At 42.9% G+C, this 18,517-nt stretch overlaps 1 protein-coding gene across 1 annotated transcript in view; it reads right to left on the reverse strand.

The window, feature by feature from the left end:
• The window catches only part of SPOCK1 (SPARC (osteonectin), cwcv and kazal like domains proteoglycan 1), a 251,052-nt gene extending 247,838 nt beyond the window's left edge, over positions 1-3,214 (reverse strand). The window contains exons 1-2 of the mRNA XM_050312287.1: positions 3,026-3,214; positions 2,522-2,689 (exon numbers count right to left, since the gene is read on the reverse strand). Of these exons, the coding sequence (XP_050168244.1) occupies positions 2,522-2,689 (168 nt within the window). The 5' untranslated portion in view covers positions 3,026-3,214. The remainder of the gene's footprint in view (positions 1-2,521; positions 2,690-3,025) is intronic.
• Between the last annotated feature and the right edge of the window lie 15,303 nt (positions 3,215-18,517).

Raw genomic sequence — 18,517 nt, forward strand, 5'->3', positions numbered from 1 at the left:
TAATGAAGTCTGAGGGGGGATTTCTGTGCTCTCTTTCCACAGAGCAGTAATGACTTCTGGGCCAATAAGTGCAACTACCACGCTGTCTTTGCCCAAAAGAAATATGGGTCATAGCAAAAAAAAATCAATCAATAGCTGTCCTCTCAAATCAGGCCATATTGGCCCATAGCTCAATAAGGCTGACCTACCAATTGATTTTAAAAAGAATAACTGAAAAAGTTGAGAGAAATTCAATTTAAAATTTTATATTCCATTATATATCACCTGCAAAAAAAACCCCTACCCAGTACTGCAACATTATGACAGATTTATGTGCACATCTGTGTGTGCAGATGTTTGGGCTGATGCACAGAGTTTAAAGGGGCCACACCCAAACCCATAAAATCTTAGCCCCACACCTTCTCACAGCTTTTCTCCCACTGTGCAGAAGGGCACAGTTACGTAAATATTTGTGGGAATATATTTATATACACGAGGAAATTCAGAAAGCAACTGAAGGTAATCATGGTAATTGCTGCAACCTGCTTTACGAGGTGTGAAGTAGGGCTTCTGCCCTGTAGAACTGTAAACTCAGACCCTAAAAGGTTTTAAATTAAACACTTCTCCACCAAGGAGCAGATTTCTTCCAACAACCTCTCTCCATGCAAGAGGGGCAGTCTCTGCCTTACCTGCTATGTTGGCAGCAACTCTACCTACAGACACAAAACCTCTCACACAGGCTCATGGTCCAGTAAATCATTAGATGATTAGTAGTCTCTGTTAATTTGCCCCATAAAAGGTTTCAGGAATAATCATATGCAGTTGTGATATTCTAGTTTTTAAGTAATTAAATAAAACCGTTAAGGCAGCTGGATAGAAAGGTAGCTGAACTTTGCATGAACTTTATACTATTTCCTTTTCTGGGTAGACCACTGGTTAAGCTTGATTTTCCTTTTTCATAAAATGATTCTTCCTATAAAAAAGAGTTTTGAGGCTTTATGGATGTTTTTTAACATTTTCAGAAAGTCTAAAAAAGCATTCTCCGTTGTGACACCTTAAAACATGAGATATTCTTTGTGAACATCTTCCAGAGGAAGAGGAATAATTTCTCTGACAATTGCACTTGTGGACTGGGGAAAGGGGATGAGAAGTTGCAATGGCTCCAGGTTTTAAAGAAAAAAAAGGAAGAGGGAAGCAGGAAAATGTAAAAGTTACATAAAGAGGGAAGCAGAAAACTTAAAAAATTCATAAAAATAATTAAAAACTTTAAGCTGTGGGATTAATACAAGGCCTCCATTTGGAAGGAGACTGTTGAAAGATGTCCCTTGCTATAAATCTGTCTCTAATTTTTCAGTCCTTCATTCCATTTATGACTTTCAAATGCTGCCAGATCCTCACATCGAGTTGGATTCAGGAATTACCAAATGAAGTCCTTAACCTGTGCTCCCCAGGAGACTAAACCAGATATCAGCAAAGACTCCCTTGGAGCATGGTAAAAATCTAGGAATACATATTAACTGCAGAATCCCCTTTTCCAGACACCTATTCCAGGAGAACTCCACAGTCCCTGTAGGTGGATGTGTCATCACAGGGACTTCACACGAACACACACCCTGAGAGAGCTGTTGATACCATTGCTAAGGCCATACCCCATTATCCTGAGATTCAGAGCAGCATTTCTAAGGCACAGAGATGACCACAACTACAGCAGCAAATAGAGAGCGTAAGCAAGGCAGAGACCCATCACATTTAACTCTAATACTTTTACTCCCTCCTCGAAAAGTCAGATGCAGTGTTAAGATCACAGAGACAGAAGCAGAGCATCAAAGTTTGACTTGTTAAAGGCCAGGTGTTTCTAAACAAACATCAGAATTGCCAGCCAGCTCTACTCTTCCCTTTCCTAGAGTCCCAGTGAGCTCCTAAACAAAACCTTTACCATAAACAATACATTTCCCTTTCTGCCATCACTGACGTAATACACATGACTGTATTCAAACAAGAGGAAGTCAAGATTAAATTTTAATGTCATAACACATCTTGAAGTTACCCCTATTTTCCAGACTGAAAGAAGAACAACCCCAAGCCAAAGCTTTGCTTCCTCCAACCCTATACCAGCCTCAAAGATCTCCACAAGCAGAACTGACAATAAAAACTGCAGGCAAAAAAAAGCTTCACTGTTTACCACCTTGTGGCTTGAACCGGTAAGTATTCCCTTACACACACACCATTCCATCCTTTTTCAGTTAACCAGCCTTTAAGCATCAAGCACAGAAACTTCCCTCAAAGTTCCTCCCCAGAGGAAAATTGAAGACCATAAACTCACAGTGAGACTGACACAGAGCCCAAGCTGCCCCAGTCGATGGGGTGATCGAGGATGCCAGGACTGCCTGTCCAGCTTCCCAAACAGCTCTGAACGTCCTTCCCAACAAGCAGCAACCAGTTGCCCAAAGCTGCATCTCTCTTCTACCCACAGCTTCCCAAAGCCGGCAGGAAGGATGCAACGGAACGAACGAGAAGCATGCGGCAAACGAGAAGTACTTACATCCCTGAATTTGTTCCAGTACTTGTCCTTATCGTACTGCGAGACGGTGCTCAGCCATTTGTCGTTGTCCAGGAAATTGCCATGATTGCTGTTACTCGTGATGATTTCAGGATGCCGGCTCTCCGCTTGCAGGAAGCACCAGGCAGCGATCAGCAGCACCCCCGACATCTGCAAGGAGAGCGGAGGAGCGGGGATGAGCGGAGGGGAGCGGAGAGGGGCGGCGGCTCCCCGGGCAGGGAACTTTAGAGGGGACCCAAGTTGGGGCCAGTCGCCCCCCAGGCTCCTCGCCAACTTCTGGCTGCGGAGCTGCCGCGTCCGCCGAGACCCCGCCGCGGAGGGGCGGGGGGACAGCGTCAGTGATAACGATAATAATAACAATTATAAAAACAGAGATAGAGCGGGTCACCGGGGCCGGGAGGGGACCAGCACGGTGGTCCCCAAGCCGAGCCGAGCCAGCGCTGGCCCCGCGAAGTTTGGGTGCCAGGGCGGGCAGGCAGCCCCTACCTCCGGGCAGCGCGGCCGGCCGGGGCTCCGGGCACCGTGCGCTGATGATGCTGCTTCTCCTCCTCCTCCTCCTCCCGCGGCCGCCGCTCCGCTGTGCGGTGCCGCTGCTGGGCGGCGGTCCCGGAGCCGCTGTCCCGGCTGTGTGTGTGTCCCGGCTGTGTGTCCCGGTTGTCCCTGCTGTCCCCAATCCCTGTCCCCTCTCCCTGTCCCCTCTCCCTGTCCCCTCTGTGTGTCCCTCTCTCTCTCTCCGCGCGCCGCCGCCTCCCGCCGTGTCCGCGCGTGCGGGTGCGCGCGGGGCGGGCGCGGCCGGGCTCTGGCGCCCCCTGCCGGCCCAGAGGGGCCCGTCAGCACAGGGAGGGGCCGGGAGCGGGGAGTGAGGGGAGTGAGGGGATGAAGGGATGAGGGGAATGAGGGGATGAAGGGATGAGGGGAATGAGGGGATGAAGGGTTTGAGCGGTCCTGAGGAGGGGGCTCTGAGGAAACACGCACATATGTCACGGAGTCACGGAATACGCCGCTCTGGAAGGGACCCACAAGGACCATCCAGTCCAACCCTCACCCCTGCACAGGACCCATCCCCAAGAGTCACGCCCTGCACCTGAGAGCATTGCCCAAAGTCTCCTTGAGCTCTGTTAGCTTTGATGCTGTGACCACTGCCCCATTCCGCCACCCAGCCACCCTCAGGGGGAAGAACCTCAGGAAGAACCCTCAGGAGTTTCTCCTGAGATCCAACCTGACCAACCTGAGCCTGCCCTGACACAGCTCCAGCCATTCCCTGGGGGCTGTCCCCGGTCCCCCCAGAGCAGAGCTCAGTCCTGCCCCTCCTCTGCCCATCCTGGGAAGGTGTAACTGCAGTGAGGTCTCCCTTCAGACTCCTCCAGCTGAACACACCCAGTGCCCCCATCGTCTCCTCACATGGCTTCAAATCAAGGCCCGTCACCAAGGTCGGAAGAATATAAATGTAAGTATCTCAAAGAAGGGCATCAGAGGATGGTGCCTGACTCTTCTCAGTGGTGCCCAGCAACAGGACATGGAGCAGTGGCCATAAACTAAAACACGAGAAGTCCCACCTCAACATGAGGAAGAACTCTTTTACATTGAGAGTAGAAGAGCACTGGAAGAGCTGCCCAGGGAGGGTGTGGAGTTTCCTTCTCTGGAGGCATTACACACTCACCTGGACGTGATCCTGTGTCACCTGCTCCATGTGACCCTGCCTTGGACTGGATGGTCTCCAGAGATCCCTTCCAAGAACACCTATTCTGTGATTCTGTGAGGAATCCTGGGGAGGAGGTCTGTGAGGATACCTGGGGACAGCCTCTTGGGAGAGATCATCAGTGAATTCTTCACTACCACTGCAGTCTGAAGAGACATAAAAGTGGCCTCAAAGACATAAAACCCTCGTCAAACCCCAGCTTTTACTGTCTTGAGTCAATCATTTCACAATTTACAGAAGCAATGGCGTTCCCAAGCTCCAGAGGTCATCTCAGGTTTCTTTAGGGAAGAAACTCCTCTCCCTGGGTCAGCACATCCCAGACCATGAAGAGGTTCTGGGCCCACACCAGAGAATGACATTGGGCACTGCACAGGGGAAATCCAGCTGCCATTGTCAAAAATGGGAAGGAAACATAGGGGGTGAGGTACATTCTGGTGTAGGAACTGTGGGGAAAGGAGGAGGCTTTCTCCAGCAAGAAAAAAGAAAGCTCTCCATTGCCAACAGAGGAGGTGGGAGGGAGGGGCTGGGATTGGGGTTGGATGCTCTACCCATCCCCAAATATTGTGAGGAGGGCATTCTTCTTCCTTTTGCTTCTAAGCATTTCAAAGGTTAGGAAAGAGGGTAATTTCACACCCACAGTTAATTTGTAAAATGGGGAGGGAGGGCTCTCGTTGAGGGTCTCATTCTCTGCACCTGATGGAAGAGAAAACTCATCCCCTGTTATTTCAGATGATGCCCAAAAATGAGGATGTGTATTTGTGCTGGTCATTTTAAATACAGCTGTGACTACTGTTCCATGTGACATTTTTCAAATATGGTTCATTAAACTGTCATGTAAATACTGTCTTTTCTCTCCAAGAAAACTGTCAACAAGGTTAATTCCACATTTCCAGACAGACACATTAGGCATTTCTTTAGTAACACAGAAAGGGGTCATGTTTATTCATTTTTTACTGCTACATCAGAGCACTGAACTCAGTATACAGATCTATTCCTAGATCTGCTTTTAAATACCATTCCCAAATGTCATGTAACCACAATAAAAGCCTCTGGGATTGAAAACAAACAAACAAACAAACAAACCTCAAACAAACAAAATAAAAACCAGAAACAAAACAAAGGAACAAACAAACAAACAAACAAAACATGCAAAAAAACCCACAAAAAACCAACAAAACCCACAAAACCAGGGAGGTTTTATTAATTTTAGCAGCAGAGAACAAATATGTGCATGTAAGTACCCCACACTGCATCCTCCCCTTGGTGCACACAGAATCTAATGAAAGCTGTGTGCCTGCAGGAGGGCAAAATATAACCCAATAAAAGCAACAAATAGAAGAAATCCAAATGAAACCCCTGCAGATTTGGATGTAAATCCTCATCTAAAGGCCTTGTTCCACCCTCCCTCCTGTGCTGGACTGCACCACTGTGCAGATGGTGGCCCAGGGTACACATTCCTCTCCAATCTCTCTCTGTTTTGCTCAGACCATCCTACAAACTGATAGTTTCAGTGGGAGATAAGGTTTATGTGACTTCCAGCTGGCAGGGTCAACACAAGCTTTCTCCTTTCTTCCTTAGATTAACAGAGCACTTTATGCTGTATGGACCTTTTCTGGGAGGCTTTTAACAATAGAGAATTTGTCTCTTCTGCACAGACATTAAAGATCTTGCACCATTTTAAATCTCGTGGCTAAGAGGTTCCCCAGGGAGCTTGCAGAAATCTACACACGGTTCCCTTTGACTGGGGTTTCACCCCAGATATCTCTGCCTTTCAGCACCATCACTCACAAACCACATTCCCTGCTAAATATTGGAGGACATTTATGCCCCATGACAGTTTTGCATAGGTGCACTAATTACTCCTTCCTTCATCTCACTGGAGGTCAGACCAGCTTAATCCTCCCTTGACCAACTCTCCAACTCATGAATTCCTAGGCTTGGCTGGTAAAAAGCTGCAGAAGTTTCCACCAAAACTTGTAGGAGTTCTATCCATTAAATACTGATAGGAGCAGTTAGTTCACCCCTGTAAAACACACTTGTTACCACAGTAAACTGTCCTTTGGTGTCTTCAGCGTGGTTGCCTTCACTGAGTGTAAAACAGGCTGCTCTGCTTGCCAGTCAAAGACCTGAAAGATAAATTACAGCAACATTGTCTATAAAGTGAGTAATTACATTCCTACTTGTAGAATTTGTGTCAGAAATGTGTCTTCATTTATTTAATTACTCCATAATCCCATATTCAACACATGGCTAATCTTTCTTGATCCAGTAAAACACAGCCTTCCTGTTTAATCCTGATAGCAATCTCTATCACTCAGCAGCTGCAGCATTTCACCTCCTCACTGTTTATCATCCATGACTAGAATTGAAACACCCTTGTCTGCTGGCTTTTGTCTCTGGCCACTGTTATAATTGCCTCCAATTCTGATCCAAAAATACAATATTACAGATCTGTCTGTTGTGGATGACTCAAGCATTTGATATTTTGGATGTAAAAAACTCCTTGTTCAAAGGTAGAAGAACTACTGATAAGTTTAAAATCTTTTTTTTTTTTTCCCTTTTGTTTTGTTATTGCAGCTGTGCCAGAGCATCGATTTTGGATTTTATTTGATAATTCAATTTTATAAATCTTTTGATCAGAAGTTGTGTTAACAACCATGCCCTCCCAGCTTCTGGCCAGCCTGGCCAGGTTCGTTCTGGAAGCAGAGGCTCGTGGTGCAGAAAGCATTTCCCACAGGCAGGAATGGAGGGGCAGATCTTATCTCTGACTAAATTCCCCCTGCAGAGGGATGTTGCAGTTGTTTAATAAGGCACTTTGGGACTTTCAGTTGACAGAGAAAGCCTTCAGCACTAGTGTTGCAGGCAACAAAAGCACATTAACTTCTCCCTAGACCGACCCAGGGATGGCTGGAAAAACCAAGTCAGGCATTCCTGCTTTCTCTAAAGCCACACTCGGCTGGTCCCACCCCCGAGCCAGCAGTCAAGTCCACAGCAACACTCCAGAAACCCTATTGTGGGGAGGATTTTGCTTCCCTCATTTATACCTGGCAGCAAGACTCACTTTCTCCCCTTCCTGGTTTCTTCCATAGTTCTTGAGGCAGTGGCTGCAGCCTTTGTAGTAGTGCCTCGAAAATCTTCTGTGCATTGTTATTGATGGTTTCCCCCTCCTCCTGTGAGCCACAATTCCACTGACTTCATTTTTTATTTTTTTAAACATTCACCGAGGAAAGGAAATCTTTACAGTAACAAATGTTTAAAGCGCATTTCTGTCCTTTGCTGTGTCCCACAGTCCTTCACTACTGGGTCAGGAAAATTCAGTTCTTGTAATTTCAAAATATATCACTAAAAAGGTGCATGCAGTGGGACAGACCTTTATTTAACAACCCTTTGTATCTTCCATATACTGTCGTATCCTTTTAATAGACAGGGGTTTTATTTCCTCCCGTGAGTCTCAGAACTGCAGATTCAGCTTTGTTAGCTCTGCTGGGCAATTGTGAAGAAAAAAAACCTTGTTTAACCTGTGCAATAAGTGATTGGTAGCTTATACAAAGTTCCTGAGACATTTGTTCATTTTACAGCAGACCATAATTCTTCTTCCTTAAAAATACTGCAAATGCAGGTTCTGACTTGACCTCTTTATTTGCCTCTGCTCTATAAGACAGTCATATTTTATAGCAACAGTGACTGGATTTTTGGAAGAATCTGCTGAATGTTTGCCACCAGAAGTGCTGCAATTATGTGCAGGAAAATTAGGGATTTCTAGCAGGCAAAGTGCCCCCAACTACTTTGGAGATATTGCAGTTGGTGCCCCCACATTCTTGTCCTTCTGAATCTCTTAAATCCCATGTCAGAGATTTCAGTGAAAGAGAAAACATCCCTTGACCTGGAAAGATCCTACATCACATTCCTCAACCTATTTGCTAGTGTGTACTACTTATAATATCCCAGATTAAAATGAAGTGAAATACTGGCAAGTCCTGGGCAAAGTAAAAGCTGAACACAGTTTGTGGTAGAAAGAACCAAAAAACCAGAAAAATTCAAGCAAAAAAAACCAGTAAAAAAATCTCCCTAAAAATAAAATTATTTATCACACAGGGAAGTTGGAGGGAGAGTCTTTCCCACCTTGCAAAGCTGTCTTGGCCACACGTGTCTGGAATGGAAAAGAGAAAAATACATTTAAAATCAAAAAGACTTGTGTTCACATAAAATGTATAATCAAATAAAATGTTACATTTAAACTGAAAGATGAGATTGAGGCAGGTATCCACAATGATTAACTTTTGCCTTCTGAGGCTAATCCTCGATTTCCTCTGCCATAAAGAAAAAGAAACAAGTCCTTCTGAATGATGCCTTAGGAGGAGAAGTCTGTCCCAGCCACTGTGGGTTGTTTTGAGAAGGACGTTGTTGAACCCAGGAGGAGCCTACAAAACCAGAGGTAAAGCCAGGCCTTGTGATTCCTGTCCTCAGGACCTGCATATCCACAGAAAAAAAATCACTTTACTCCCCTGAATCAGTCTGGTCGGGTCATATCCCAACATCCATCAATTTAAAGACTAAGTATTTAATGGGGAGATAATCCCTGCATATTTGACAAATGGTTTCAGTTTTTTTATCTTTCTAGTGGGTATGGTGATCATGACAGAAGTAATTTTATAGCATTTCACAAAGTATCGTGTAAAATGGCAACCATATTTTATAGTGGCTTTTATTACTGCTGGAACTTTTACTAGGAATTGCATCACAAAAACCAGTTAACGTAAATATTGCAGTGAAGAGCTTTCAGCATTTAATTCCAGAGTTAACTCTGCCAATGCAGCCTTGCTTTTCACATGGAAAAGGTCATTAGAATTAAATTTGTCCTCAGACTGGGATGAAATAACTGGGATGAAGTTTTGTAGCCCTCTAATATCATCCCAAAATCTGCCTCTGTCAAGCTGTCTTAGAGGGTTACTTTAAGCCCTCTCTGTAATATCTGAACAGAAAGAGAGATTTGGAGATTACCACATGGAATATAAAATGGGTTTGTTCAATATTTACCACAGTGAGATCCTGTTTTGAGCACCTGCAAGGCATCTCAGCACGGAAAGATAATAAATAACACTGTTTATATTAACAGATTTCAAAAAATGGAAGATGGAGCATCATTAATGGCTGAACTGCATACATTATATTTGCATTCATGTAAATGTTAAAGAAGACTCGAGTGTGCTTGTGCTTTCCCCATGTTATACCTTTTTTCTTCTTAAACTTTCCCAAATTTCCCCATTTTTGCTACTCCTTTTCTTTCCTCTTTAACACAACATCATAGCAGTCTCCATATTTTGAGTTCTTTATGACCATTTCTTTCATCCTTCCTTTTCTCCTTACGTTTACATCACTCTTCCCTTCCCCTTTTTCTCTTGCTCATATAAACATACACTAAATTTCTTACAGTCTCCAGATTTCCTGGAGATTCCAGAGCAATCTGGAAGAATTGCTGCCTGGTGGACCATCCAGCAGCTCAAGGCCAGGCTTGGCAGGAGCCCCGTTGTGGTGTTGTGAACATCAGATTTGAATCAGCTGAGTCATCTGAAAACAACTAGAACTGGGGATTTACTGCACCAAACAATCTTCTGGCTCTCACTAAACCCTCTTTTCATTAAAGCAAATAAAATAGGAGTATTGATGCCTGTAGATGAGGACAATAAAGATGAGCCACAGCTGAGCCATAATGGTTTGCACACTCATAAACCCTCCTCAGGCTTTGTGGCTTCAGTGCTTGCCTGTGGGGGATAATGTTAAACATGTGCTGGAATGCAATACTCTTGGATAATGGAGAGAAACAATTTTCTTTCTGCCTGCTGCTACATTTTAGGCATGAAGCTTAAGCTCTCTAGGGAAGCTGACAATTCCCTTTGCCAATAACTCAGCCCCTTATGGAAAACCAAATGCTGTTTTACACAATCACCCAATCACCAGTTTGCTTAAGATGAAGAGTTTGGGAAGGGAGGGAAGAGGGACATTTAGGGGTGGCAAGAGCTGGAAGAGGTAAAAAGGTGCAGGTAGGATTGGCATCAATGTCTACTTGGACCCAGGGGAGCTCAGTTTGAGGATTGAGGATCTCATGTCCCAGGTTTGGGACAGGGATTTGGAATACCTGATTCTCAGAGGCAGCTTCAGGCCATGGGACACTGAAAATCACTGACAAAAATTTGGTCTAGGTCTTTTACAAGCCTATAGAGCTTGTCAGTGTTTGCAGATCTGGGAAAATAGCTGAGACAGGTTTTTCTAAATCCAGACCTCAGATGAAGTCAAAACTGCAAGTTCCAAAAGTGTAGCTGAAATCCCCCTAAAGAAAGAAATTAATACTATTTCCACAAGTCATCTCTGCATGTTACTGGCCCATATATTTTTAAAAATGGGATTATTGAATAGTTAAAGAGGCAAAGATAGTGACTCCCCAAGGCTTCATAGAAAGCTGTGTGAAGAGATACACAAAGGTGACTTTAGACATTAAAAAGTCTAAGGTCTGAAGTCTGGCCTCAAATGAAGCATGTGCTATTAAATATTGTCACCTAGGCCAGCCAGAGAGACCACACTGAAAGAGCACATTAGGAGACAATCACCAGCACACTGATGCCCCAGAAAAAATGCTCCTCTGCTCAGGAGGGTTTAACAACATTATCTAGAAACTGCTATATAATTGCATTATTCTCTGTCCCCCTCAGCAGCTTTTTTGCAAGATACTACAATTAAACAGATAACCCTATGTCTCAATTTGTTTTCCTAGATATGTAAATACTGACAAGCTCAATAGGCTGCTTAGAATGTGTGGTTTTAAGCCATTAATTTGAATTGTGGCTTCAGACTCCTGACCAATATTTCTCATCGTTCACAGTCCAAAGGGTTGTTGGGAGAACGTGTCAAAAGAACAAAGGACCTGCCCAGACACACTAGACTTGTTTCCAGACTTCACATCACAGTAAAACAAAATAAAAATAAATTCAACTAGTTGAATCACTTGCTGACATTTTATTCAGCAGAAGATAGAAAACCTGTTGGGTGTTCAAAAACTAAAGCTGCTCTCAGCAGAGACATGAAAAAGGTGGAAAAACAGCAGTATGGCTTGGATCCCAGATTTATCCCCCAGCTCTCACTCAAGGCTTCTCAATCCCTGGATCCCAGAAAGAAGAATATATAAGGGCACCCACAGCTGACTCTTGCTGGCTTACTATGATAAATTCCCTTCTCCTTTCTGGGGGTAAATGCAAACTGTTGTGCTCCCTGCAAAATCCAAGGAGTGTGTAATTAAGAGCAGATGTTTCCATCCTGGTTTATGCCTGTGTAGTGACAGGGAAGCACATGAAGTTCAATTCAGCAAGAGTGAAATGTTATTTAAGATCATATGGGAAAGCACTGAGTAATGAATTTTTCTCAACTGGATAGAAAAACTACACCCTCTTTAAGTCACAGCATAAAGTTTACACTGATGAAGACAAATAGGAAAAAAAATCCAACCTCAAGACAAGAACGTGGAGTGGTTTGGTTAATTTTACCAAAAAAAGCCCCTTGGGAAAATGGTGCATAATTTATATTCTTTACTCCTTTAAACAACTCATACACTTCCTAAATGCAAAGTACAGATTATTGGAAGAGCCTTTGATTAAAGTTTCCCACGTCAGTCACAGGTGTTACAACGTGGGTGCTTTGATGGAGACTAATAGAGCACAAGAAACATAAACCAAAAGAGATGTCAACAAATTAACACCTTGTCTGGATCCTGGTAGGAATTCTGAGTTAAAATTCTATTTCAGATTTGGTCTTATTGAATGAAGCATCAGATCATTAAAATGAATCAATTCATATTCTCTTGGGCCACACTTTCAGAGTTTTGAGATACCCAATAATTCCGTGGAGGTGGAAGCATCCATATTTATCCCAACACCCACAACCTTCTCTAATCATGGGAAAATCACTCCTTGCACTGTGTCTTGCACTGGTGCAGCAGGGGCTTGGAAATGAGAGAGACAGGAAGGACTGTGGCTTAATAAAGGTGGGATGGATCCAAATAAGAAGTGCCTGGCACTAATGGGCTGTGCAGGGAGCTCCCAAAGGAGACATTGCTGGAGACTCTTAAGAAGAGGATGATTAAGGCATTGGGGAATATACTCCAGGGAGCCATCCTGCAGTGCCACAGAAACGGGCTGGTAGGCAACACAGGTAGTTTTTAGCAACTTCAAGGCATGGAATTCTATCCCCAGCAGCCCTGCAGAAAACTCCAGAGAAGGCAAGGTTATTTCCTATGTACATAAAATTTGGGTATGGGAATCAGAAAGTCCTCTCTTCAGCATATAAATGCACACAGTTGTGTGATCTTGATACAGAATATAAATAAACAGTGACAGAGATGCTTAAGATATACACACACTTACTGGCAAGGTATTGCCCTCCAAGTATCTGAATGCAAAATATGGGATATGGCTGCTCTGGATTACATTCCTTTCCATTTTCAAGTTTTTCCACATTCTTCAAGGGTTGAACAATTTTTTCGCAATTTATTTACCCTCAGCATTAAAGAGCACCAATTTGCATCCAATCCTTAATCCAAATGGACTTTCCCAGCAATTAAAAATCTGTGTTTCGAATATGAAGCTTTAATATTGTGACATTCGAAAAGCAACCAAAGGTTTTCTCTGATTTTAAGCAGAAAGAGGAAATAATGTATTATTCAAGCTCCAGAGCTTGCTTAATGCAAGATCAATTTTGTTAAGTGTTGCTTAGCAATGGATTATGAGTGCAGATCCTGAATATTAATGCAGGGTGGATATGGCAGCAATTCCTGTGAAAGGACACTTTAGAAAGGAAAGGATTTTCCTGGTGAGCCACAAACAGATGAATACCTGTAGAGTTCCATAAACGAAACGAGGTCACATCTCCCTCACCTCTTGTGTCGTTTATTGGTCACCAAGACACACAGAAGGAACTTCTAGACCATCTTTGCTGTTTTCCAGGTGTGTCCCCAAAATACTGACAGTCTGCTCCCAGATCCTGAGACAGAGACAAACGTGACAGTGGCACAGGGTTCAAGCAAAGCAACAAGAACAAGGCTTGGTCACAGTTTTCTGGAGGATTCTGCATTGTTTTTACAGCCCTTCATCATTAATCTTTTTTTATGAAATTGAAACTACACACAGATTTTTATCTTATACTATCATGAAGTACTCCTTCATGTTTATTCTAAACTGATTGTATTAACTAACATTTTTCTGTCATTTCACAGCCTTGATTATAAGATAATTGTTCTGGAAGATACCAAATTTCCCAGCATCTGCCCACATGCCTCTTTTGGGACTTTGATGTTAATTTACTAAGTCTATCTTTGCTAAAGGTGTAAATTTATAAGAAAGTACTTATTTGACTCTCATTGATTATTGTCTAATTTGTGTGAACAGGTCCTACCTAATAAAAGAACAGCTTTTCGAGTGTATTTCTTCCTAACCCTCTACATTTCCAACTTGGGAAATCTTCCTTGTCTGTTTTTCTCCCCTCGGACTCAGCTTTATATATGACATCTAATTTTCTTTAAATGTAGCTTTAAATGAAGTGCAGATTTGTTTTTGTGCATTTCTTTGGGGAACTGAGGAGAAAAATATATGTGTCTGTAGATGTGTGACTGCTGATCCTCAGACTGCTTCCAACTGGTAATTAGACTGTAAACTTTTCAGGACAAGGGCAGCCTCATAGCCTGGGTCTTTTAGAGCAATGGGATCCAGTAGCTGACTGCTACCTTCAGCCATAATATTAAAAATAATTACCAGTGTTTATATTATAACATCAACCAGGGGTTTCAGAATTCATACATAAAATATGAGACAGCCCTTGCCAGAGCCCGAATAGCACAAGTTATTTCAGCAAAGCACTTAAACATAGTTATGACCTTGTGGGTAATCTTAGAGGTTACTTTGGTATTTTTCTCTTGCATATTTTTTTCTTTCCCTGCTTGTTTTTTTTTCCTTTTCTTTAGAAGTTTTCTCCCCAGCCATGGCAGGGTATTTAAGAGAAGCACAGCAGTAAAAGAAGCTCAGGAGAAATAACCATCTTCCATCTTTGTAACAACTTTGTTCCTTAGCAGGAGGGAGAATGACTTGCCTTTTTATTTTGGAAACATTTTGCTAAGGTTGGGTATCAGAGAAGGATGGTGCAGTATCTCAGCCCAACCATTAGTGACTTCCTCCTCCAAAGTTCTGCTGCACAGCTAAAATCTTAGGTAATTCAGGCTCAGAAATTCAATAAAGACCTTCAGAGAAACCTTCCTCCTGAAGATTGGATGGTCTGACTGCTCAGATAAGCAGCAGAAAACCTGCCAGCCAGTTTTTTTCTTGATTGGCAAACCCTAGGCAGCATTTATTTTTCCCTTCCACTTTCATGAGCTTATATACAGGGCTTTTTTTGGTTTGTTTTGGCTTTTTTTTTTCAGCAGGCTGCATTCATTCCCTGTTACTGTAGATGTTTGTCTTCCACTGGAGCCCTTGCTTAGGGTACATTTTCCTTATGTCTCATTCCACAGGAAGAAAGTGCAAAGCTGTGTGTTGGTCTGTAATGTGAGGGGAACAATTTTGTCAAGGAACTGCAGCTGTGGGCAATGATTAATTCTTTCAAATAAAGTTCTAGCTTAAGCAGCAGGATCCACATAACCACTGCTGTTTGCAACAGGAGCCCAGTTTCATGGTTTGAGTTCTTGCAAGGAACAGGAGTTTTCACCGCACAGTGTCCTGGGAGTTTCTTTACCTCATCACTGCATTCATCACAACTGTGTATTCACCCAGTGCTCAGCAGGGACCTCCATCAGTCCCCACGCTGACTCCTTGAATGGCAAAGCTGTCTTGGGAAATCAAAATCTGCCTGAACACAGTTCCTAACTTCAAAAATTCAGGCTGTGCTGCACAGAATTCACCAGCTCCTGCCTTCAGCCCCAGCAGTAGTTGCAGGGATGCAGCTACCTGTGATAAATTTAATAAATATGGGTCAGAGCAAGTGCTGAGCATCATTAAGGGCAGGACTGTGCCTTTACAAAAATTGCCACTCAGGCCTGATTCTAGAATTCATATTTACAGGGTGCAATCATACTCATGAAAACAGCCTCCCTGAAATCACTGTCTGTACTCTTTTTTAGTCAATATTGCTCACCAAACGTGAATATGAAAAGCAGTTTTAAAAACCACGTGATTGTTCTCCTAGAAAAAAAGTTTCCTTCAACTGTATCTGAGTAGCTGAGTTAGGGTGGGGGAAAAAAAATCAGTTCCTGAAACTGGGAAATGCTGCTATGACCTTTAATTATACATTTCAAATTAAGACCGTGTCATGTCACATTGAGTTTGCACATAATCATTGTTCAGTCTCTGGTCTATAAAAATCAGGTTCAGAGTTTGATCCCAATATATGGGGTACATGAATTCCAGGGCAGGCACTGACTGGAGAGAACAGGAACACAGCTTTTCCTCCCTCACAGAGAGGTGCCAGCCTGAGCACTCCCTCATCTCCCTGTTCTCATCACCTTTCAGTCACTGCTGGAACCCAGGGTGCACAAACTGCTTTAGGAACTGACTTAAGGGTTTATGTTGCTGTACTGAATGTCCTTCCTCCAGTATGTTGTGGTGGTCATACTTAATATTATTTTGTTGTATTTTCCCCTTTTTTGGGGATTCTCAGATGAAGAATCACACACATTTTTTGTCAGTCAGTAGTTTTTAACTTACTTGCCTGTCCTTTTTGTGCTTTTGAGTGTCACTTTCTATGTGTAACATCAAATTTAACAACTGAATCAGGTGTATTTTGCACAGAAATAGAGGGAGCTTTTGACTCCTTTCTGGAGAACACAGTTCCAGAGTGGCTAATGAGAAGAAGTGTCTAATTAGCACTTAAATCACATAAAATGTACCTGCACACTTGCCTTCTGCCAGAGGAGGGATTTAGAACCAACCTTTTATTCCATCATGCCCAAATCCACAGTGGTTCTTTAACATTAAGGAAGAAGTATTAAGCAGTTCTTCACCAAGTCATCATGTTTTCATCAAGGCTTAAGGAGAAGGGACCAAGTTAAGTCCCAGAAACACTGGTTAGAGGAGAGGCTTTTACTTCATCTGAAAGGCTCAGACCCACCACTGTGTGAATGCACATTTGGTACCTTACAACTGCATCTTGAACCAGGCAAAGCTTGATTCAGGAAGAAACTCTTCTGTACCATGAGAACACTTCTTCTGTTAAAGGATAACTTCAGCAGACCCTCTTCACCCTTGTGCAGTGTTGCTGCTGAAGGCAAAGGGGAAAGCAGCACAGCTGGAAGCTTCCAGGGAGAGAAAAGTGTGCCTCCTTTCTTAAAATGCACCAGGCATCTGTGGTGCTGTTACTCCAGCCTGGATCACCAGCCAGCATAAGAAGACACCACACATAATTAAAATCAATAGCGATATGTTGATTTACATCTGCTAAAGATCTACTTCTCTGCTTCAAGCAGCCAAACCCCAGGTGGAGCCTGGAGGTAATTTAGATAAGAAACACCAGCTTCACTTAGAACTGACATAAGTGATTTTCTAAGGAGAGGTAGGCAGAGCTTTCCTAAAGAATGGCTCACAGCATATCAAGGGACAGGATCACAGGAAAGCTCCCCTTGCTTGCAAGAATGTGTTTTGTTAGAAAGGAATTTGCATCCAGAGGGAAGGAAAGTGATAAAAAACTTAGTGATAGGCCAAATTCATAGGGTAAAATTAAAAGGAGTAAGAGTAAAGTGGCTTTGGTAATTGGACATGGAAGAGTTTTGTTAAGGATAACGATAAAATATATGCAGCTATGATGCCACAAAACTATATGCAGATAAAAATATTCCATGTACACTCAACTTTAATGGGATTTTTCATCTTTTCTTTTATCATAGGGAAGTCTTGTGTGATACATTATTTTACTTATATTGTGTTATTCTATCCAGTAAGAGTAGCTGATAATCTGTTGAAAGGACATTTATCTATTTTTCTCCTGGATTCTTTTGCAGGCCAACCCTGTGGGTAAAGCAGTGTGGCCCCAGAGAGGACACACAGACAGATATCACCCAATGCCCATTAATCTCCTGTTGTGGACCTGCTTCATCACCTTGGTTAGACAAAGAAAAATTCATAGAAGGCAAGCAGGGCACATGTTCTTGCACAAAAGCAGAGAGTGTAAGGTCACTCCAGGATTCTCCCAGTAGACATCCAAAAATGCTGCACTGGATTTGTTAGAAAGCTGGAGCATAAAAAAAACAACAGTCTGATTTTTGCTGCGTGCTGCAAGTGCTGAGGAAAGGGAAGAGAGAGTACAAACATTTGTCTGTGTGCCCCCAACAGCTCCCTACATTTCAGAGCCAGAAAACAGAGAGAGAAAGTGTGAAATCTCCCCTCCAGCCTGTGGTTCTCTGCTGCTGCTTCTCCTCAGAACCAAACCTGGATTAGAGTGATAAAGAAAAGGATATAAAGTCCCAGGAGCATTGTAAGTAAACAATTGAAATGGCAGCACCTGAACAGCAGTGGCAACAGCATTTTGGTGATTTCATGGTGGCAAGGAGGGAGTTAAACAGAAAAGCCCAATTATAAAGAGAGGTGGGCAAAAGTCAAAAAATTTAAAACCATAAATTGAGATCGTGCTGGAAGTGGTGAGATAAAAGCAAGAGGAGCACCTGGCTGTATAAATGCAGTTACTTGAAACAGAATGCCTGAGAGTGTTTTATTAAAATTGGGCTTTTATTATAAAAAGCAGGGGCTTATTTAATAAGTATTCCTGCTAAAGACTTAAAGTGTCCTCTGTCCATGCAGTCTGCAATCCAAGGTTATCAGAAGAACTGTTGCTATGGGCTGAACTCAATTTAGCACATGCTTTTCTGTGTGGTGAGTGGATGTGAAAAGGATTCAGCAACACAAATCTGTCTGTGTTCTGAATGAGAAATGAACTTTTGTTAAAGATCTTGCAAACCTCGACTACAGCTGCACAATCCTGATACTGCCAGGCAGGAGAGGGTGACCTATTTGTGTCTGTCTGAACTTTGGATTCATCTTTTGATCACAAGCAACAAAACCTGCAGCAACACAACAAACAGGAGGAAGTAGGGAAGTGAGACCTGTGTGTTTAATTGTCCTTATATGCTGCTTAACTTAAAATTTTAATTTAAGATTTTTCCCTTCTAAAAATCTCATACCATCCAAAAATACCGAATGCTCAGGAGATTTTTTAAATCATTATTATGAACAAGGAAAGTCAGAATACTGCAGGCAGAA

The sequence above is a fragment of the Myiozetetes cayanensis genome, unplaced genomic scaffold (genome assembly GCF_022539395.1).
Source record: "Myiozetetes cayanensis isolate MyiCay16 unplaced genomic scaffold, myiCay2020 scf17, whole genome shotgun sequence".
Taxonomy (NCBI): Eukaryota; Metazoa; Chordata; class Aves; order Passeriformes; family Tyrannidae; genus Myiozetetes; species Myiozetetes cayanensis.